General features: G+C 37.1%; 2 protein-coding genes across 2 annotated transcripts; both read left to right on the forward strand.

Annotated features, from left to right (window-relative positions):
* The first annotated feature begins 216 nt into the window (after nucleotides 1-216).
* Nucleotides 217-6,790, forward strand: LOC139136944 (cationic amino acid transporter 4-like). The gene is made up of 4 exons (XM_070704815.1): nucleotides 217-340; nucleotides 2,717-4,601; nucleotides 5,249-5,357; nucleotides 6,080-6,790. The coding sequence occupies exons 2-4, from the start codon at nucleotides 2,970-2,972 to the stop codon at nucleotides 6,358-6,360; spliced, it is 2,022 nt and encodes a 673-aa protein (XP_070560916.1). The 5' UTR covers nucleotides 217-340; nucleotides 2,717-2,969; the 3' UTR covers nucleotides 6,361-6,790.
* Nucleotides 6,791-11,668: 4,878 nt separating this feature from the next.
* On the forward strand, nucleotides 11,669-19,115 carry LOC139136945 (cationic amino acid transporter 4-like). The gene is made up of 3 exons (XM_070704816.1): nucleotides 11,669-13,778; nucleotides 14,395-14,503; nucleotides 17,323-19,115. The coding sequence occupies exons 1-3, from the start codon at nucleotides 12,162-12,164 to the stop codon at nucleotides 17,544-17,546; spliced, it is 1,950 nt and encodes a 649-aa protein (XP_070560917.1). The 5' UTR covers nucleotides 11,669-12,161; the 3' UTR covers nucleotides 17,547-19,115.
* Nucleotides 19,116-23,608: the final 4,493 nt, after the last annotated feature.

Raw genomic sequence — 23,608 nt, forward strand, 5'->3', positions numbered from 1 at the left:
CATAGTCAACCTTGTCGTGTTGACTTTACACCGGGTTTGCAGAAATGCCAAATTTTAATTTGATCGAACTCGTCACAGCTGTTCATTCGATGGCACTATTGTTTGTTTGTCATGTTGTTCGACTCCACCATTGTCTGTGCATGTCGAGGTCCTTATTCGTGAGATATTTTAGAAAGTTTATATCTAATTTGATCACTTAGTAATGCCCGTAGAATTAGTAGTACGGCCTTTGAGTGAAAAGTGAAAGTACCGGCAGTCGACCCTGCAGTTCCCACAGCAGTAAGAGAGAGTTTGAAAATTGAACACGATTTGAACATATATGCTCTATAGCCACTAAAAGGTGAGTACGATTCTATGATCAGATAGTTGGAAACGTAAATGACAATATTGCGTTTTAATAGTAGCTTGTTATGTTGTTCGAAACTCAGCCGTAGGAACGCTTTCAAACTCACTTTTAGGTTGTATTTGTTAATGCAATGGATGTGAGAGCTTGGCGGAGAGAAAACCGACCTCAGCACCGAAGTATTCCGAATAAATATCGAAACCTACATTACACACTCTTTTGCAGAATTTTAGTATTTGTTTATTCTATCAAAACTCTTTGTATGGTAGTTTGGTGCAAACATATAGAAGGTCCTTAGGTTACATGTATATTATTGTGTAGCATATAGCAAAGACAAAACAAGTATAGCACATACAAAACTTCGCATAGTCTGCCCCGGATATTTTCTGAATTGTTACCCCATCCTTATGGTTTTATGATGTTCACGTTTCGTAAACCAAGTCACCATGGTTGGCAAGTCGTTTGAGGCGCGATAGCGATAAGCGGAAAATAACCAGCGTCAGACCTCAAAAGATGATTGAGCGATACAACAACATTTGCGCATTAGAACTGTTCCAATAAAATGATTGATCATCGCATGTACGTCTAATGCAGTTTAAACAGGCTAAATCTGTCGGCGAAAATATAAGAAATAATCCAAAGATATATTGCCTTTTCTAACTCTCGCAAACTTAACAGACTATTATTCAGCAAATCATTATCAATTTTCAACGAAATGAAAATATGAATAATTTTTTTTTCAAAAAATCTAGCTACATCTGTATATTTATAGACGTAGACGTTTGATAATTAATTTTAATATACTTGATAAGACTAGGGTGGTAACAAGTGCATGTGTGTGCAAGGAATTTGATTTTGTAATTCCACCGAAATGTTGAGCCACTATACAGTGGAGTCTATGAGGAAACTATGAATAACTTTTTCCCAATACAAAACTAGCTAACTCTGTGCCTTTATAAATGTTTGACAATTGATATAAATGTACTTGATTCAAATAGGGTGTTTGAAAGTTAGATGTAGATAACAAATATGACATTGGAATTTCACCCAAAAATATTAATTCACTTCTCATGGTAGTCTACAGAGTATACAATAAGGTATTTTCACACCAACATATTCGCTCTATATGTGAATTTATATGTATATGTCGTAAAATATTGATGTTAAAGCTGTAATAAGTTCCTTGACAAACAATATTTATTTTATTTTTATTTATTTTATTTTATTTTATTTGATACACAGATCAACGGGCAAACCCACTAACAGATCTGCGAAACAAAAAAGTCACACAATCACAAGACAAATGTACAAGACAACCATAAAAGTAGCACGATACATTAAATTGAAAAAAAAACATACACGAATCAAAAAGGAGAACTGTTAAAATGACTGGATGAAATAGTTTTAAAACTATACAGCGTAGAAAAAATATCTATATTACATTTAAAAGAGATATCATTAAAAACAGACATGCATCTGGGCACTGTCGAGAATTTTCTGCAATTAACAGAACACGAGTCTGGTTTAAAAAGTATAATAGTGCTCTATGTACATTTATAAACGAAGGTAAATATTACAGCTTTTGTCCCTTTTGATTTTGAAAAGCCAATTGTAGCTGACAAAATATTGTGATTTGTGATCTCTTTTTCATCGAATTACTTGAAACCTCGCATAAAAGTGAACATCTGTAAAGATTAAAAAGTATTCTTTGAAAGTTCGAAAGGTCAAATGAGAAATTATATATGGACTGTGTCACGCAGAGGGAGGGTCACTATTTTTGAGCATGAAAGTTGGGAGGATCACTCTTTTTCTTGCAAACAATTTTGAAGGGTCACTATTTTTTTGCGCGGCGACATTCTGAAAAACACCGGCCCTCCCCCTCTGTAATTTTTGTCCAGTCCCTAAAGGGCGACAGCTACCACATGAGTCGAAGAAACCAACGTCAGTGGCTCAATCCAGGGATTTAAATGTCAATTTATCAACATTCAGTTGATCTGGCGACCATTATACGTTGCAATCGAGTACGGAAATTCTGTCAATCATATCACTATTATGTGATATCATATCGTGGAATAACTAGTATTGCACATTTACAAATGAACATTCATTGAATGTGGAGGATAACTGTAAATAGATAGATAGATAGATAGATAGATAGATAGATAGATAGATAGATAGATAGATAGATAGATAGATAGATAGATAGATAGATAGATGAATCAGATAGCTTGATGTATTAGATAGACAATTTTGTCTTGTCAGCTTTAAACCTACATAAAAAACTCTCTTTGTAGATCACAATATCGTAATAAAGAAATACATCGCACAACATTGAAAATCAACCACATCTTTTTTCTTCGACATCTTGTCTAGATGTTATTGGTGACGTAGGCGTCTATGAGAACCAGTCCACATCAACTGTCAAGTTGCGTCGCCACTCCATCTGTGTACGTGTGGAAGGATTTCGTATATTGTTCGGCGTTGTTCAGAGAAACAAAGTCACTGATACATACTTCAGTCATAGAGACAAATCAGTTTGTAGCAAACGACATTATTGAATATGATTATAACTTCCTAAAATAAGGGAAGGGATTGTACATAAAAGAAAAATCTTTGACATTGCAACATGACAATGGCATTCTGTATGAGCTTCCTCAGTAGGATCAGCCGTTTGAAGACTTTCGAGTCTGACATTATGGAAACGTCACTCAAACGATGCCTGAACTCATTTGATTTAACTCTCCTTGGCGTCGGAGGAATGGTTGGTGCTGGTCTTTACATCCTCACCGGAACAGTTGCAAAGGAGATAGCTGGTCCCGCCGTTTTCATCTCGTTTATTATCGCGGGATTTGCTTCCCTTCTCGCTGCTCTATGTTACGCTGAGTTTGGAGCGAGGATTCCTAAAGCAGGTTCTGCATACGTGTATACCTACGTTACAATAGGGGAAATGTGGGCGTTTTTGATCGGCTGGAACATTATATTGGAACACTTAATTGCATCGGCATCTGTTGCGCGTGCATGGAGTGGTTACTTTGATGGATTGCTGAATAACAGAATTCGAAACTTTACGTACACGCACGTAACTGGAGGTCCGTTCCATATACAATTTCTCGCACCGTACCCCGACTTCCTTGCTGCAGGCTTGGTTTTCGTTGCGACGGCGTGTATTGCACTGGGAGCAAAGTTTTCAGCCAGGTTGAACACGGTGTTAGCGTTATTCAACTTGACTGTTGTGGCCGTCGTACTGTGCGTGGGATTCTATCTTGCAGATATCCGTAACTGGGAGTCTGATGGTGGCTTCACCCCTTTTGGTGTTTCTGGTATAATATCGGGCGCTGCCACTTGCTTTTACGCATACGTGGGCTTTGATATTATAGCTACATCAGGGGAAGAGGTCAAGGACCCAGCTCGTAGTATTCCCATAGCCCTTATAGTGTCAATGACCGTAGTGAGTTTATCGTATATTGGTGTATCTATGACCCTTACCTTAATGGTACCTTACTACGCCATAAAGCCAGAGTCTGCATTTCCGGATGCTTTTCTGAAGCATCACATACCTTGGGCTCAGTATATCGTCGGTGTAGGCGCCCTGTTAGCTATGACAGCGGCCCTCTTGTCTCACTTGTTTGCCATTCCTCGTAGCATTTATGCCATGGCAAACGATGGGTTACTGTTCTCATTTTTAGCCAAAGTAAATTCCATAACACAGGTTCCCGTCTTCGCTACATTTATCTCCGGTATCTTTACTGGCGTCTTGGCTGCCATCTTCGATTTGCATGCACTTGTTGAGTTTCTGTCTATTGGTACTCTTGTTGCGTACACCATAGTGGCAGCAAGCGTTATCGTTCAGCGGTACCAACCACACTTTATGAGAATTTGTACTTCTCCAGATGGGGATTGTGACCAGAGCGATCTTTCTGACCCTTTTCAAAACGAACAAAACCAACAAGACGACCAAAACTGCGGTAATTCAGCAACCGAAAACGTAGATAGTCGTGATTTCGGGAAGTTGAAGAAGAGATTTAAAAACCTGCGGTTTCTAGCCTCCGTCGCTCCCGGATCACTCACAACATTTGCAACGCTGATGATGGGGATATTCATGCTGGCCTTTGCGGCACTTATAACCCATGAAAGCCACGCTGTGAGCTCAGGAGAGCCTTGGGTCATCCTTCTTGTCATACTCTTTGCCTTAATGGTAGTCACGTGGTTCACCCTGATCTGTATGCATAATCAAAATACTACAGCAAGTACATTCAAGGTTAGTAAAAAACACGTAGAAAGTGTTGGCAGTGTCAAGTGCTGAAATAGATGTTTGAATGTCGATATACCAAACATTGTGAAATACGGTCTTGGTTCAAGGTAAACGTATGAATATGTGATATGAACGCTCATATACGCAGCAATATTTGAGTTCAGAATTTTCAGTCTATTTTTAGAAGCCTACTTTGATTATTTTATTTTCTTATTTTATTTTTCATGATTACCCTACGACGCTTGTTTCGCGTTTTTTTTATTGTGCTATGAATGTTTAAAAATGTTTAGAAACTTTATTTTTGATTCCTTTTACTTAATTCTTCATGCAAGTGCTCTATAGCTTGCCTTTCAATTAAACATTCTGAATATACCTGCAGAATACTCCATGTGTTGAAGTTTGTATATAAAGCCATATAAGCAAGACACACAAGCGATTCGAAACGGTAGTACTAAATGTCAGACGGGCAAACAATGGGAAGCTGTTCAAAATATAGCCCGGTGAGGAAATAAAGACGACGAGGCGAGACTTGTCCTTGACAAACATATTTCAAAGACTCTTCTCATGGAATGTTTAAATAAGACTTAACGAACAATGAACATCTTAAGGAAAATTTAATTCATTTTTTTTTTGCCAAATTTTCTTCGATGTAGGTCCCATTTGTGCCTTTTGTCCCAGCCTTAAGTATGTTCTGTAATTCAGTTCTGATAATGAACCTGTCATACCGAACATGGATACGATTTGCTATCTGGATTACCATTGGTAAGTATTTAGGTAATATTAGCCTCGAAACGAAAGGTTTAAGCTGTTAAAAACCACCATTTTAAATTTAAAATATTTCAATCCTTCCAACAATCTCACCTAAGGATTAAAATCTATAGAAGTTGTAAACTTGGTAAATTTTTTCGAAGTTTGAAACGTTTTGTTTCAAGGTGCATAAGACCTTAATGTGTATATATATATATATATATATATATATATATATATATATATATATATATATATATATATATATATATATATATATATATATGTATATATATATTATAGATACTTGGTAGAGTGCAACCAGTTTGGCTGTTTGACCCTTAGAAGTTGATGATTAGCGCATTCTCAGGCCGTTACTCATAACTTTTTATGCTCACATATGTTAGCAACAGTCTTACTGTCTCGTGCAGGGGCTACTGTTGATCAAAGTCATTGTCAGTCGTCAACACTTCATTCAAAAGACTAAAATACTAACCAATCGTCGGGCGATATAAGGGTGCACACTTTGCAAACGCTCTACAATAACCAAGTACTTTATTAGCAAATGACAGAAAAAAAGCACTTTTCAACGCAATGAATAGAAGAACAAAAGACATCTGTTGAAAGGCATTTTAAGGACTAGAAATCTGACCCTAAGCTTGACAACTCTGAATAACACAACCAAAGCATTGCATGTGTAAACTGGGGTTTTTTTACTTTGGGTGGAATTGTTTCAGGTATGGTCATTTATTTCACCTATGGAATACGTGAAAGCAAAGAGGAACGTCGCTGGGCTGCAGAGCACAATCCTGAACTGCAACAGTTTTTCGTGTCTCGAGATGTACGTTACACTACGGAAGCTACTCGAGAACTCCAAAGACCACACAATCCACCCAATCGCCACGGCGACGGGATACGCTCTGAAAAAAACGATGCAAATAGTATATTGTTATCAGAATACAGAAATGATGTCACGGAGGCAGGAGCTCTGCGAACCTGTACTAACCTGAACGACTAGTGCATAATTTGTCTGGAACTGGCATGAAATATTGAAAAGTGGAAGAGAAGCAAATCTATCAATTTGTAATCATTCATCATCGACCGGTTAATGTGCACTCTGTATTATAATACAAATTAAAAGCTATAAGTTAAAAGTTGAAAGAAAGAATTTCTCAGATTAATTTCAGAGCTAGTATAAATCACTGACCGATCGAGTCAGAAATTAATGCTCTGAAGCAGATGAGAGTTTTATCTAGATGATGGTGGAAATACCATATTGGACGATAGAAAATTCTTCCCGTGGAATGTTTTTGAAGCTAGGTCTCAGATGATTGTAGTTGAGGTGTTCAGTGACATGTGGAATCAATGTCGGCCGTGTTTTTCTTCAAGTTGATACGATGACTTAGACATTGACAGAATGGCACAATAAAACAAGATTAAATTTTAAATATTTTCTTCATTGTTTGTAACATTCTTGGCATCGGTATGTGATATTTTTTTATCTTAATATTTACACAACACCTTACTTACAACAACTTATTTACACAACACCTGGTCTGCCAGGTCATGTCAAGGGGAGTTTAAAGCTTTTACTCAGAGTATTCCTCAATGAAACTTTCCAGCCTACTCCTGCCAAAGCAAGAATAAATATAGCTGCAAGCAGCGATGCCGGGGCGCAAGCAGTCTAAGTGAGTAAACGAAGTCACACTTCGTCAGAGAGGTCAAAGGTTATCTTGGTTACGTGTCTGTTTTTCAAAAAAGACTTTGTTCAAATTATTACCCCTGTCAACCAAAAAATCAGACCACTGGGTTCATTGGCTAGTTCAAAATACGATATGCATAATTAATCTCCCTATGAATTAGATATGCACATAATTGATGAGACAAATAATGTGGCACAATGTGGCACAAAAAGGACTACCATCCTATCAAATGAAAAGGGTGCAGCCCTTATGGCTATTGCTTTATGGGCATGTAAGTATATTTTAAGGTCAAAGGTCATCGAGGTCATAAATATTTGCTCTCATAGTTATCCCTGTGTACCAAAAATCAGACCTCTAGCTCTAATGGCTAGCTAAGAATTAGATATGTGCATAATTTATAAGGTATAGGATGTCCTGGTCATTTGACCTTGTGTTATAACAACTTTTCTGCGATACTTGTCTCTGTGTACAAAAACTCAGACCTCTAGGTCTATTTGGAAGGCCGGAATTAGATATGTGCATTGTCAAAAAGGACATGGTCAATGATCTTGAAATTTGGTGTGTAGTATCTAGGTAGTATGGTCTAAAAAGTTTCTTTGATTGATCAAGTTTTATGCAAATTAGGTGGAATTAAAAATTCTAATAAATAATAACAGCAAGGTCATGTGACTCATCAAAATATAAAGGGTCGTTTACACAAGTACTCGGTAGGACCAATAAGCCTTGCAAGTTTGAAAAGTTTTCGTTTGACGGTTTTGAGCTCTAGGATGACAAAAAATTGGTTGAAGATGAAGAAGAGGAAAGATTTGAAATTCAAAATGGCCGCCATCCCTGTGTTAACTCTATGGGGAAAAATTTTCGATTTTCGAAAAACTGAAACAGTGAAAACTTTTCTTTCATTAAAAAGCTTTAAAATGAGCCCCTTTAAGCGGTAGTTCAGAAGGAGATTGATAACATTTGAAAGCTCTAATATCTGTCCGCGAGACCCATTCTACCTAATTAATTCCAAAAGCTGCAGATGGGTAAGCCAACTATTGAATACCTGAATTATTCAGCTAAAGCCATTCTTTCTCTGTTTTAAACACAAGTGTATGCCATGGATATGGTGAATTTCTTTGCAGAAGGAAAATTATGTTGTACAGTTGTACAACGTACAAGAACCTCCAAGCACGGTCCCTTTATTACACTAAGCGACTAAAATTTACGACTTATTTGTAGGGGAGTTGAGGGTATAGGTTCAGCGTTTACGACTTCAAAATTATGCTTCAAAACGTTTATTGGCATTTCATACGCTAGTAAAGTTTTCTATTGTTATTAAAATGTGTCACAAAATTGTAACCATTGCCTCTTTTGTTATTTTAAATCAAGTACACTCATGTCCAATATATTAACACAGCCATGTTAAGTCATAACTCATAATTATAACTAGAAACTTCAGTGTCTACACTGAAGTGAACTTAGGTGAATTACAAGAGATTCTTTTATAAATTTTGGTGAATGTACAAAAATAAGTGCTTCATCTCTATTCATAGGATACCATATACCGTGCCTTTTTAGTATTGTTTACTCTGGTAAATGATCGGCTGTTCTAAGAATCGATGTACCCCCACCAAAACCTAGAAAGATCAGCGTCCGTTGGTATTTTGACGGCTCGCATTAGTTTGCATAACTGATATGTTGATTGATGATTTCATCAGGTGTCATAACCACATGTCGCAGATGTTTTTCTTTTGTCTCTTTCATTATTTAAACGAATCTCAACACTTTGTGTGAAATACTTCTGATTATACATTTTAGGCAAGTTTACAGAGTTCAATGTGATTTCGTATAGTCCGGCGTCAAATACATCAACATTTGATTACGCGTTCGTCATATACGTGGTATGCAAATTTTGATTTTGGCGACACATCAAAGTGAAACCTATTCATTTGAATGAAAAAAAATCAATCCATAGAATCGTTTATTGTGCTACAGCTTAACGACCTTCTGTGCAGCAGTTATTATTTTTCTCGTATTTATTGTTTGATTGTAGCTTTGTTTGTACATGTCGTAGTTCCTTTGTGAGAGATATTTTAGAAATTAGAATTGTATTCATGATCATTCAACAATACCCACAGCATAAATTGGCATGACTAAGGGTTAAAAGTAGTGGCGTTGCGTATTTGTTACTTTGCACTTCACTTAGTAGTAGGAATATTTGGACAGATTGCCTCATGATCACACAAAGGTGAGTGCATTCTACTATAGGGTTATTCACAAAATACGGCCCTGTATGGACGAGGGCTCAGTGAGTGACGTATTGGACGAGCTGAAGGCGAGTCCAATACGTCACTCACTGAGCCCTCGTCCATACAGGGCCGTATTTGTGTATAACCCTATTATTATACGCCTCCCTCCATTAATCGTCCATATAAACTAATTCTATGGTAAATTTTGAGGGATGCGGCACGCGCGATATGAGTGGAACGGGCGCGATTGTTACCTACTGCTCCGTAGTACAAGTCCTTTGCGTTGGCACGAAGCCAATTAGTTTTCAGTGCAGTACAAGCAAACTTCGCTGAATGTTTTCAATTTAATTAGTTTTTTAAAATAAAAAGCAATTGCATTTAGACTCAGTTTTTGTGTTTAGCGTGTTTTAAACCTTATCAAACCATGAATACATTTTGGTGGAAGTTGTTATTATGTCTATAACTCACCGTAAAATAGTTTGTTTATATCCAATAATCGCTAGGTCAAAGGTCAAACAGGCGCGTCGCGCGTCTCCCGTATTCGGGACTCCGCGTACTGTACAAAATACGGAAAGTTATTGGACTGTCAAACTCCCATAGGTTACGGCAGTAGGTGTATAATAATATCGGATATTAAGTGAAAACGTACATGGCAATACTGCATTGTAATTGTAGTTTGCTATTTCCGTTGTGCAATTTGAAATTGAGGTCTAGGAGCCAACTTTTGTAAACCGGGGTTTCTTGTCACCATATGACAACCAAGTCAAAGCATAAACAACACTGGTAGATCTAAAAAATTACATCTTGAAGGCTATCTAGACCTCATTCGTTGTATTTATAGAATGAACCTGTAACGTGTTGGTATGCCATTGCTTACATTTGTGTAGGTAATGCATATGTATACCTTTGCTTCATGTTTTATTTGTCCAAATAACAGCCCTATTCTCACGTCAGAATGGTGTACCTATAGTCAGGTGGCTAAACAACGAAAAAGCAAGTTATTGCAGGGATGACAAAAGTACTAAATTTGCTGCAGATATTATATGTGTGTAGATTTAAAAAAAATCTGTCGCTCCAAAAATTTTGGCCACCGGAAAGGCTTGATGAAGTCATAAATTAAAAATTACCGCCATTATATTACTTAGAGAATGTTAAAAGAAGGTTAATTAAGGCAGTTTTCAATATTTTTAAAATAAACTAACACACAAGCATCCCAAATCCCAAATAGAATATTAAATTGATGCAACACAGTTATTGTGATGACGTCATAAGCCCAGATGACAAAATTCAAAATGTCCGCCCTTATATTGTCTGATAATGTAAAAATACTATTCGTTAAGCCAGGTTTCAATATTTTATTGCCTAAACTGAACTTAATTGAACTTAATACTCCAAATTACAGACAAAATATAAGATAGGTGCAACATAAAACCAAAATGGCAACCCAAAATTACAAAATTGCCAATTTTGAATTTAACTATACTTAGTATAATAACCCCTTTACGCAACAAAATGATGATATAAATGTAATGTGACAGTGCCCGTAAAACGGTTTTAATGTTTTTATTCTTCCAAAAGATCTTTCGGGCCCAACGTGGGGTCTGTTAATCAGTCACTCGAATGGTTTTATATTCCCACATTTTTAATTTGATGTTGCCATTGTTCATCAAAGACAGATGCTAGAATCGTTATGTTGTGGCCTAACTGTTGCGTGGTTTGTTGCTCAGACCGTTCGTTTAAGTTACCCTTGTGTTTGATTCTTGCTTTGACGAGGATGTATTTTGTGCTTTTGATTACTTTGATATGCGACTATGCTTTTTTTTCTGAAAAATATGGCCACCGTCTGATCGCCCTCTAAACTTTTCCATTTTTTATCAGACATTGTTTGATTAGAATGGTTCTGTTGAATGGATTGAAGGTCGTTGTCGGGACAAGCTTTGTTGTAACGTCATGACTCTTATCTTTGTCGATAACGTATTGATGACGTTTTGTTAGGTTAATTCCTTCTTTGATAAGAGATATATCTCGTAAATGTATACATACCAGAGAATGCTTCTACGGTAAGTCGGAGGCGTCTGTATGTATGTCAGTCCACATGCACTTAAAAAGCTCAAAAATCGCAGCACCTACCATCCTAGTATATTTGTTGTGCAGGTGCACCCGGTATCCAGGGGTGGAGATATGAGTCTGTTCGATTGAACAGACTAGTGTCAAAATATAAGGTACAAAAGGCAAAATCCTGCAAATTGCTAATTTCTGTAACCACTGACCAGATTTTGTTTAAAATTGGTATGCATTATCTAATATTCTTACATATATAAAATTAGGGAATTAAATTAGAACCCCCCTCTCTCTCTCTCTCTCTCTCTCTCTCTCTCTCTCTCTCTCTCTCTCTCTCTCTCTCTCTCTCTGTTACACCAAATCTAGAATCCAGCAAGCTTTATCATGTCAGATTGAATTGCGAAACCCTGACCATGGTGAGAAATATCGTACGCTAGAATCATCTCACATATCTTTTCATAATGGTCGTGTAATAGTTCTATAACATTTTCTTTTGTTCTTTTAGATCTTGTCTTGGTTCTATTGGTCACTCGGATGCTTGCGGAAAGTACATGACATTCACCCTTAGATCAACTCTCAAGTAACGTCGCCACTCTATTTGTGTCGAGATTCAAAGATTTGTAATTGTCAGACGCTCGGAACAGAATCAAAGCCACTGATACTGCTGTTGAGACCAAACATTTGATTAGTCTGGAACAAACAAGTAATTAGAAATAATTATCACTTCCTACTTTGAATTCCGCATATCACGAAAAACGAAGACACGGGGAGGCAATTTGTATTCAAATTATTGAGTTGACCGCAAGCATCGATATTCCACCGTCAAAATGGCTTTCTGTTTAGACTTCCTTCGTAAGATCAGCCGTTTGAAGACTTTTGAGTCTGATGTTATTGAAACCTCACTTAAACGATGCTTAAACGCATTGGATTTAACTCTCATTGGTATTGGAGGAATGGTTGGTGCAGGTCTATACGTCCTCACCGGAACAGTTGCAAAAGAGATGGCGGGTCCCGCTGTTTTCATATCGTTTATTATCGCAGGATTTGCTTCACTCCTTGCCGCTTTTTGTTACGCTGAGTTTGGTGCAAGAGTTCCCAAAGCGGGTTCTGCCTACGTATATACCTACGTCACCATAGGGGAAATGTGGGCGTTTTTGATTGGGTGGAGCATTATATTGGAGCACTTAATTGCATCGGCATCTGTTGCGCGTGCATGGAGTGGTTACTTAGATGGATTGCTGAATAACAGAATTCGAAACTTTACGTACACGCACGTAACTGGAGGTCCGTTCCATATACAATTTCTCGCACCGTACCCCGACTTCCTTGCTGCAGGCTTGGTTCTAGTTCTAAGTGTATGTGTTGCACTTGGGGCAAAGTTTTCTGCCAAGTTAAACACGGTGCTAACATTTATCAACCTGTCTGTTGTGGTCTTCGTACTGTGCTTGGGATTTTATCTTGCAGATATCCGTAACTGGGAATCGGATGGTGGTTTCGCCCCGTTTGGTTTTTCTGGTATAATATCGGGCGCTGCCGCTTGTTTTTACGCATACGTGGGCTTTGATGTTATTGCTACATCAGGGGAAGAGGTCAAGAACCCAGCTCGTAGTATTCCCATAGCCCTTATAGTGTCTCTGACCGTAGTGAGTTTAGCGTATGTAGGTGCATCTATGACCCTTACCTTAATGGTACCTTACTACGCTATAAAGCCAGAGTCTGCATTTCCGGATGCTTTTCTGAAGCATCAGATGCATTGGGCTCAGTATATCGTAGGTGTAGGTGCTCTCGGCAGTATGACAGCGTCCCTCTTGACAAAGCTGTTCGCCCTTCCTCGTAGCATTTATGCCATGGCAAACGATGGGTTACTGTTCTCATTTTTAGCCAAAGTAAATTCCATAACACAGGTTCCCGTCTTCGCTACAATCATCTCCGGTATCCTTGCTGGTGTATTAGCTGTCATCTTCGATTTGCAAGCACTTGTTGAGTTTCTGTCAATTGGTACTCTTGTTGCGTACACCATCGTGGCAGCAAGCGTTATCGTTCAGCGGTACCAACCACATGTTATGAGAGTTTGCATTTCTAGAGATGGAGATTGTGACCAGGACCATCTTTCTGGCCATTTCCAAAACGAAGAGAACGCGAAAGAAGATCAAAATTGTGGCAATACTGTAACCGAAGACAAAGATTTAGGAAAGTTAAAGAAGAGATTTGAAAACTTGCGGTTTCTAGCCTCATTCACTCCCGGAACAGTGGCAGCATTTGCTACGCTAATGATGGGGATATTCATGCTTGCCTTTGCGGCACTTATAACTCATGAAAGCCATGCTGTAATTTCAGGAGAATCTTGGGTCATCATCCTTGTCGTACTCTTTGCCTTAATGGTAGTCGCGTGGTTCACTCTGATCTGTATGCATAATCAAAATACTACAGCAAGTACATTCAAGGTCAGTATAATATACTTATAATTTTTGACCCTTCTTGAATTTGATTAGATACAAGGTTTAACATTTAATATTTTAGTACAGCCATGCTTCAAGACTTATGATATAACTGTATGGATGTATTGTATAAATGTTAATACACGGTTTACTAATTGGGGCAAGGAATTTTTTATTCCCTTTGATTTTTTCAGTTTCGGGGTTTTTGTATTTTAAGATGATCTTAAAGAACTCTTAGGATTTTAAAGATTCGTTTTGTTCAAATATATTCCGAAACATGTTTGCGATCTTTCCCTGTAAGTTCTTCATGTCAGTCTTCTGTAGTTTGCTGTTCTATCTGAGAATACCCGCTGAAAACTCTGCATATTCAGTTATGTATATTCGGGTATTAAATGAAGCAACTAAACAAGAATGTATTATTACGATTTTGAAGTATATGCTCGATGGGCACGAATGGCGTCTCAGTTCGATTTCGAGCCCACTCAGCAAAGAAGATAAAAAGTCCCCTTTGTATGACAAAAATGCTACGCAGACTAACAGTCAAGCATCCGACTTACCGAAGGATGTACATCAAGGAAACAAACTGAAAGATGTAATTTAGCTATTTTGTTGTTCGTTGTAGGTTCCTTTTGTGCCTTTCCTTCCTGCCTTGAGTATGTTCTGCAATTCGGTGCTAATGATGAAACTGTCATACCTTACATGGATACGATTTACGATCTGGATTACCATCGGTAAGTCTTTCTTAAAGTAATTCATTGTTACCATGAAGAATACAAGTCAGAGGTCAATGTGTAAATTTTGAAATTGGAGGCCTAGGAACAATTAAAATGTATGAAATTCAAAAAGCCTTCTAGACTCCATAGTAACTATAAAGGGGAAATCACATTTTTTAGGAACTTCATTATCTTTTCAGCTTTAAACAGTACTCTAGAAACAAAATGTAATTGAAGATTTGAGATTTCAAAAAATGGACCCGAAAAGCATCCCCTCAATATCTTACTCGGACATCGAGCCAAATACTCCGCAATCATCACCTAAAACATTTTCATTGCTAGTGTATACAATACTGAGTCATTCGCTTCCATCTTATTAGACACATTTGCATAAAGATTACTATGTATACGGAACATGGTACCATCACTAAGCAGTGTTTCATGATGACAGTAATGCTATTGTCATTTTCTATTTGTTCCTTGGACTTAGTAAATTATCTATTTATCGGAATGATACTGTTTATTAGACCTGTTTGGAAGCGTAATTCCTATGTTCATCTCTCAGAAATGTTTTGCTTTAATAAGCCGAAATCAATTTCAACACAATAGTCGACTACGCGCATGTGCCGGAGTATATGTTTGCGGATTTATGTGAATATCTTGGACCAGGAGCTCCTATTTTTAGACAAAATATATATATGGCTGTCGTCAGTATACTTTCAGGGGATATTTTTTTTTTTATATCTTTATTTATTTCGGACTTGAGCGTCCATATAATAGTCAAATAAGGCAATAGTATGAAAATTCAGTTACAAAATTAAATTATGGTTGAAAAGATAGAAAAATTGATTATATCTACATACATAATCTAATGGGTTTCTTTTTAAACAGACATTTAAACATAGAGTAACTTATTCCAGTGTTTTACCATCTCTGAGTTGAAATACAATGATCTACATACATTTCGTACAATTGCATTGCTACTTTTCAAAAGTCTTTGTCTCAGGCTGTTAATCTGATTTCTCAGAAGAGCATCAAAGTTGCTTATTCTGTTAGATACAAACATTAGACTCGCGCTGCTCCGTTTCTCATAACCCAATAACAGTCGTGCAGCATTATTGTAAGCAACTTTCAATTTCTCAAGACATTTGCATAATAGCTATTCCATATTGGTCCCCCATACAACTGATAACAATACGCTTTAAATAGAATGCATTTAACATGAAAAGTACACATGTGGAATTTTCTCATTAGCATATTCGCTACTACGTAAAAATATCTCGTCTGCCGCTCAATGTCATCATCATCTCTGAAATGGTCAGTTAACACGAACCCTAGATGTTTTTTCTTAACAACAAAGGTTAATTTAACCCCGTTCAGATACACACATGGAATGCGCCGAATCTTACTGTGATTCGCAAACACGCACATACAGTTAGTCTTTTTACTGTTGAAAATGATGTCGTGAATATCACTATAATGAGTACAGAGATCTATTAACTTTTGTGTACCTTTGACAGAAGGACTAATCAAGCAGATATCATCCGCGTACATTAAGTGATTAACAAAAATGCCACCAATATTACAGCCAGTATTCAAGTTTGATAAGAGAACACTCAAATTATCAATATAGATATTAAAGAGCTTGGTGATAAAATACCACCTTGCTTTACACCGTTTGTGACAGTAAACCCTCAGATAAAACATGTACCCCAACGAATAATAATAATTTGAGTTCGATACCATTTGACAAGAAATCTGACAAGGTAAATGGGAATTTTACGTTGAATTAATTTCTTGAAAAGCGTCCAATGGTTCACTCTGTCAAAAGCCTTAGAGGCGTCCATAAATGTAATAAATACATTACTACCATGTTGTCTATATAATTGATAATTCCTTCAAAATAAAGACGCACATATCAGTGGAATGTCCTGACTTAAAACCAAATTGGTTATCAGTCGTTCCAAGAGATAAGAATCAATGTGACGCAATAAAACAAGTTCAATTATTTTAGAAGCAATAGTGGAAAGTGCAACAGGACGATAATTGTTTTTATCTGTAATATCACTATTTTGTCTTTGATAATTGGAACAAGGATAGTGTTAGAAAGTCGTCTAGGGCAAACTACATGGACAAGCATAGCTGTTAAGCACATACTTAGCAAAACAGAAACTTTCTGACTGGCAAATATAAATTGCTCAGCGGCAAGATAATCTGAACCAGACGTTTTTCCAGTCTGTAGCTTACTAATTGCATCACTTATTTTGAAAACTGATATCGAAAAATTCTTACTTAACGCTCTATAAAATAGATGTAATTTTGGAAAATATATTTTTTCATGAATATGTTTCTGACGAATTAGTGTCGCGGTATCCAGTGCCTATAGCAGGACGAAGACTGACGGGAAATATATTCGACCGTTACAATGTTTTATTTCGGTTATTCAATCTCGTTAAATAACGATGTGATACGTCTGTTGCGTCAGAACCAGATAGGATAAGGGATTCTGCAACTGTTCATTAACTACTCTTTGAACCCGGCTCGGACATAAATGTCCGATGACGTCATAGAGTACCAGGGGGTCAGGGTTCAAAGGGTTAACCATATCTCCCTCAAGCCCAAATTTGTTATACCTCACTATGTTGCAATGTTCGAAAGTATACAAACTTTGAGCTCAAATAGTTTCAGACTGCTTAATTAGTAGATCGCACGTAATGCTTCACTGTAATTATCTTAAAAAGAGGGAAATAGGGAATTTTATATAATAATATCAAAGATCATAAAACTTTAAATCTAACACTGCCAGTTTTATTTCGATTTTTATGGAATGGCTTCAGGTGTGATCCTATATTTCACTTATGGTATACGCAAAAGCAAGGAGGAGTATCGATGGGCCGCAGAGCATAATCCGGAAGTACAACATATTATCATTTCCCGAGATGTACGGTACACTATGGCAGCTACCGTGGAGCTCAAAAACCTGCCTGATCTAAACAATCGCCATGGTGACAGTGTGCACTCTGAGTCAAACGATGCAAGGGCGATGCTGTTATCAAAATGAAGACAGTGACGTCATGGAGACGGAAAGCCTGCAAACGTGCAGTTATCTGAACGACCGGCCTAACACTCTGCATTATAATAGTCCACATGGAACTAGAGTGAAAGACTTTTGAAATTCATATTGAAAACTATAGAAAATAGTCGATCGTTTAACAAAGTAGCTACCCCTTTCAGGCCTGACTTTCTGGTAACTTACCAGAGCTACCCCCTTATATAGGGGTTTAGGCCTGAAAGGGTTAAGCTATTATAATAGCGGTAGGAGACAAAAGACCACGGATTCATAGTTTACATAACAACAAAGCATAACAACTCCCTGTATGGTGGACTAAAATTGCCACCTTGAATATCATACAAAGTGAGAGAGCATACGCATCCGGCACTAACTTATACACGCCCATTCTTTCCTATGAACGCCTTTTCGATAATGTTGGCTAGTTTATCATGATTTAACAACAATATTTCTATTTATCTTACGTGTGAGAATAATGAATAGTATTTGAGTTGATGTTTGTTTCCCTGGCATCATGATATGAATTACATTGCCACTAGAAGTGAACCTGTTTTATGATAGTTTGATCACAGAAGACGCAAAATCTATTTTCATTTTGTTTCCTTTCTCTATATTCCGGTTTCTGTCTGTAAAAGTAATATGCAATCATAAATGGAGCAACACAGACCGTTTTCGATTTTCGATTTTCGATTGGCAACGCAGTGAGTCATTGGATTCTCCATAAGAACCACTTATGAAAAGTATTTATGAAAACACTTTGGTACCTGTCTGACATATGCATACAACATCATGATCTACCCATTTCATCGAGTAAATTCAGTTTATGTAAGATAAAAAACCTGCACTTTGATTTAATTAACAAAAATTATTACATGTATCGGAAGGCAAATTAGACATTGAAAATCAAACACAAAAGAAAAATTCACAAGAATGCATGATTTTATCACGTTGACACGATAATGAAAATATTTGATCATGCCACTGTAAATTTCTAATTAATCTGAAATTGATTCAAAACTCTATCATCAGGTACAGTCTGAATATATGTTTATGTACCCAAGGAAAGAAGGGTACAGCAAATTTTGAATAGAATCGCACTTTTAAAAAATTAGTATACACGATTGTCAAAAAATTGAAAACCAGCGATATATCACGTCTTAAGGTAAATTGGCAGTGGTGATACTTTCAAGTCATTATGCTCTGAGAGATATTTTTAAATGCACTGAGAACTTGAGTATTTTATTGGATAATTAAGGAGAAATAACTGTCAAGAAAATAAAATAACAATTCCAGTATATTTTGTGCATCCTATTTGGTAGAATCATAGGTTACAAAAACTGGTTGTGCTGTTGTAATTGTGAGCCGCCCACAGCTACAGACTGTATTTTTCCTTTATACTTTGATTTGAATGACATAATCTTCACGATTTTCTGTTTTTTTGATCATGAGTATTATGATATCGTCCATGTGATGCGATCCGTTTTGCAACATAGATTTACAGCATGATGGCCAGTCATGTTATTAAACAATTATCTATCACAGATATTGCTTGAAAATCAATTACTTTGCGAATATCGTGCGTCCATGTTTCGCAAGGAACATAGTAGGGTATATTTTTTTACCTGTTAATTGTTTACGTCATCTTTGATCATTATACAAACATCCATCATGTGCCTTTGTTTAACATTTTTCAACAATTGTTCCAGAAAGAGTCAGAAAGAAAAGTGTCATATGTTATAGCACGCTTATGAACATATGAACTTACATTTGCAGATCAAACCAACATAACTTCATCATCCAATTATCCCAAATTACTTACAATCGCGCTTGTGTATTAACACATTCTAACCGATGCGGTTTTGCATTGTGCACAGTATTTACTAGTAAGTGGACGACTTTTCTTAAGTAGTTACATTCCAGTGGCATAAATAGTATTTATACACTAAATAATATCTACAAGGCGTGGATTCAATTATACAGTATATTTAATTCAAAAATAAAATTATTCACTGAATCATAACATCAATACAATTATTAAAATAATCATGGAAAGTACAATTTATATGTCAGAAATAATATTCGTATCCGACATGCTACAAAACCATCAAGTGAAATTTTCACGTTCAATCATTAAGCTGTATATGTAAACAGAGATGTAAAACACAATTCCTAATGAAATAAATTATGGACACATGCTCGTTATACAAAAGTAGGTTAGCCATTGATAGATTCTGATTTGTGTGCAAATTGACTGATAATCAATATGTAATGTTTTACTTTATAATACAACCAATTGCATCCATTTTAGTGTACCAAAAAACTGATAAAAAGACTGATAAAAACAAGTGGAAAGACTTATCACATTTCTCTGCCAGGTGCAATTATTAGCAAGACGGTTATAGAGGGATCAGATCCATCTGCAAAAATTGAAATATTATCTAGTAAGAGATCAAACGCCAATGCCGGTGTGTGTGGATCAGGTGGTGTTGTTTTGACTAAGTCTGACCTCCTGCTGGACAATGTTCCAACTTTTGCAGACGGCGTTGGTTCCTGCACAGACAAATGGTAAGAAAGACTGGCAACGGGTATTGTTCAAGGTGTGAAACGGTTATGTAGCCCTCCAAGTACGCCTCGCCTCAGGGAGCTCTCGACTCTCTTTTCCGGAGTGTGCCGACCGTGCACCATTCGGTAGTTTCCGGATTTTCGCCAAATTTTAAGTGAAAGTATGTTTGGCAAAGTTCGGTTGTTGTTGTCGTGTGGTGCTGAGCGGAATTGGCGAGCTGGCGAAAACAGGAAAGTTTTGAGCTTCAGGGAGGTGAGTTTTACTATTTAAAGATTCCTGTCACATTTTTATGAATATATAATGAGTGTGTTTGAACCAAATTTGAAAGTCTTTTTTCGATACTCTCAGATTTTACTCAATGGTTTACGGTCAGTCATATCGTCTTTTACAAGTTGGTCACGCGAGGAAGTGTTTATGAAACTGCTGGCGTGTTATTCTTTGATTAGCGTGAAGCAGTGTTTCTGCCCTGAGAGAACACAAAGTAAGTATGGTTGCTACGTGACAGGCAGCACGATGCCATCTCGTCCTACTTTTCGCATAATCTCGTGCAATTATCAACCACGAACGAAGTCTCCAAAAAGGCTAACACCTGTGAAGCTCATTTAAATATGAAAAGGGCATAGTTAATCGAGACGACCATAAAACAAACGGCGTGCCGCGTTGCTAGTCCGTCTTTCTATTTGTCTTTTGTTCCTGTATTACCGTCTTGCTGATAATTGCACCTGTCAGTGTAATTTGATGTAGCCTTTCCTCATAAAATGTAATTAAAAAACTCATTGACCACAGCGATATTATTGTTCTCATCAGTTTTTCTATACACTGAAATGCAATTGGTTGTAATATCAGTGTCTAGCATTCCGTCAATACGGGGTCCACGAGCGGTAAATGACTGCTGAATGTCGTAATCCGTATGGAAGATAGAAGATGGAAAAGCCTCGGAGGAATAAGTTACCTCCGTAACAATGGTTGAAATTTAGTACTTGGAAAGGCTTGTTACTATTGATGTGGTATTTTCTCGAGCACTTCATTCAATGTGGAAACTTCCTGCTTTGATTTCCAAGATCAATTTTAAGAACGAAATACATAGTTCTCAGCTTAACGATAAGGCCTGATAAATGTGTGAGTTGATGAGCAAATATAATCGGATGAAATCATACTTGTCGTTGGAAGCAAAGATTACAAAATGTGTGGTTCATATGACGTCGAAGTGTCAATGTGGAGTGCTTAAAGTCAAGCTTCAGGTTTGATAACGGTAATTAGTACTAAGCCATAATGTGTACGGATGAATTTCTTGTTTGGCGGCAAGCAGACCTTAGTTCATTATAGAACTGGACAACTGGTGAAACCGCTAGTACTGTGCTGACATGAAACCTGTTGATATGGCGACTCTCACTGTAAATAAACAAAACAGTCGCTTCTCTCCGCTCCGTATAGTAAGTTGGTCTGTCGCCGTCGAAATCGGGAATGTTTTGAAGCAGCGCGAAGTTAATGGTATATTGACTAATACATACATTTTCCAGTGAGGCTTTTTGAATATAGTCTTTTATTGCGGTCAGTGAGATATCCAGCAATTGTCAAGTGTGATGTTTGTGTAATGGTGCCACGGTATGAATAAGCCACTTTAAGTAAACCTTTCCTATATTTACGCTAGTCAAGTTGCATAAGTAGACTCCAAAAGTTGAGGGTTTTCCAATAATTTGTATATTATTGACATAGGTGTGTTGTAAATTTAGTTTTCAAAATTTACACAATAAGGTCAGCCGCGCAATCGTGTCAAGATGAACGATTTCTGTCAATATAGTGAAAGTATGGATATGCGTCATATAAGGGCCCCCACACACTCCGTAATTAGTATATATTCTTTTATGCCTTGCTCAACTTACAAGTGTATACCTTTCGAATAAATGATTAATAAGCTGATCCAATGGAGGTGGTGTTATTTTATACGTGCCTGCCTTCAATTTGAATCGTGATGTTATCAATCATAGGCAAGAGAAGTTATTTAGCAAACCTAGTCGATAGGTTTATCTAAATCAGCAGCAGTCAGCAACGCCTCGAGCAAATAAAGAGACAAACATTCTAATATGCATGAAAACTTTTCTAAAGAATATTAAAGAGGCAAGTTGCTTTTCTTTTTTTCTTTTCTACTTTCCGTTTGGATATTGTCCTGAAAGTCATTGCCACAACTTTTCCTGATTAAGAGAGCAGAATCCAAAAGGCCTCAAATCTGCGACTGAAGACTTACTCCCTCGATGAAATTTTGCACATATAAAATAATTACACCTTTACGACTAGTCAAAATTATAGATAATTGATATCATATTCCTTTTTTAAAGGGAGGGATGGTACGGGTATCAAGACCACGTTTTATAGTGAACTTTGGAACAGTCAACACGCTGCCGTACAAAAACCTATACAAGCACAAGCCCCTAGACCGTAAGCTGAAGTAGGTGCCTTGGGAAATCGAGGCAATTATTTTGAAAGCTTATTATTTACGAAGTAAAATTTACCTTAGTTTCTTCCTTTACCGGACCATGATCATGGAGTTATTATTAGAGTCCAAATTGAAATGTATTAGGTTTATTTATTTATTTATTTATTTATTTATTTATTTATTTATTTATTTATTTATTTATTTATTTATTCGAAAATCCTACGGGATCAAGTCCCATGTACAGGTTCCTCAAAAGCTCAAAAAGCACTGAACAAGCCAGCACCAAAGGTTCCTAGTCTTGAAATCCCCATGGGACATTGTCAGTTGATGTGGGCTTAATTTTTTAAAGAGTCGAGTACAATACCCTTTATACGGCGCTGAACAATGGGTGATGTTTGTAAGTGATGAGGTTAATTTTCAGGACGACATGACAAAAACATCTTTTTAGAGGACGGTAATGATACAAGTGATTACTCAACCATCATCGTGGACTTACGCAATAATTTCTTGCACTCAATAGGCCTGAAAATTAATCGACACAAGCAGGATATCACAGATGTATTTAGTCGGGGATTATTTTTTGTAAAACAACAAGCCCTAGACTCGATTCTACCACCAATGCCATTGAAATGAATTCTGCAGTACTTTAATGATAACAATATTTCAACATTCATGTTATTCGACATCTTTGAAAAAGGCCTTTTACTGAATCGTCCTATTTTTTCTCAATGATAGTATAAAATAATTACTATCCTATTCCCTTGTCACCAATCGAGTATATGCACCAATGCAGAACCCCTTTGTTATTACCTGATAATTAGATAACTGACTGTTTGTTGAGTCAAAATGCGCAGTCACTGGATCGGGTGCACCGAGGTGTCATGCCGACTGCAACTGCAATGGCTAAACGGCGGGGATTGTGTACGCGCCATGCAGTATGCTTGTTGTGGTTTCTCGTTTTGTCCCGTGTACACGCCGACCGATCTACAGGTAGGCACAAGACGAATCAATGAAAACAGTAAATGTTGCGTCCCTTCCTTTACGCTTCTTTCCACA

Source organism: Ptychodera flava, chromosome 7 (assembly GCF_041260155.1).
Source record: "Ptychodera flava strain L36383 chromosome 7, AS_Pfla_20210202, whole genome shotgun sequence".
NCBI classification, from domain to species: Eukaryota; Metazoa; Hemichordata; class Enteropneusta; family Ptychoderidae; genus Ptychodera; species Ptychodera flava.

What these genes read in the sequence shown, in the direction of transcription:
- LOC139136945 (XM_070704816.1), top strand. Translation starts at nt 12,162, where the DNA reads ATGGCTTTCTGTTTAGACTTCCTTCGTAAGATCAGCCGTTTGAAGACT. An exon ending in CTACAGCAAGTACATTCAAG is followed by an intron (nt 13,779 to 14,394) that starts GTCAGTATAATA and finishes TGTTCGTTGTAG; the next exon opens with GTTCCTTTTGTGCCTTTCCT. An exon ending in TACGATCTGGATTACCATCG is followed by an intron (nt 14,504 to 17,322) that starts GTAAGTCTTTCT and finishes GAATGGCTTCAG; the next exon opens with GTGTGATCCTATATTTCACT.
- LOC139136944 (XM_070704815.1), top strand. Translation starts at nt 2,970, where the DNA reads ATGACAATGGCATTCTGTATGAGCTTCCTCAGTAGGATCAGCCGTTTG. An exon ending in CTACAGCAAGTACATTCAAG is followed by an intron (nt 4,602 to 5,248) that starts GTTAGTAAAAAA and finishes TCTTCGATGTAG; the next exon opens with GTCCCATTTGTGCCTTTTGT. An exon ending in TGCTATCTGGATTACCATTG is followed by an intron (nt 5,358 to 6,079) that starts GTAAGTATTTAG and finishes GAATTGTTTCAG; the next exon opens with GTATGGTCATTTATTTCACC.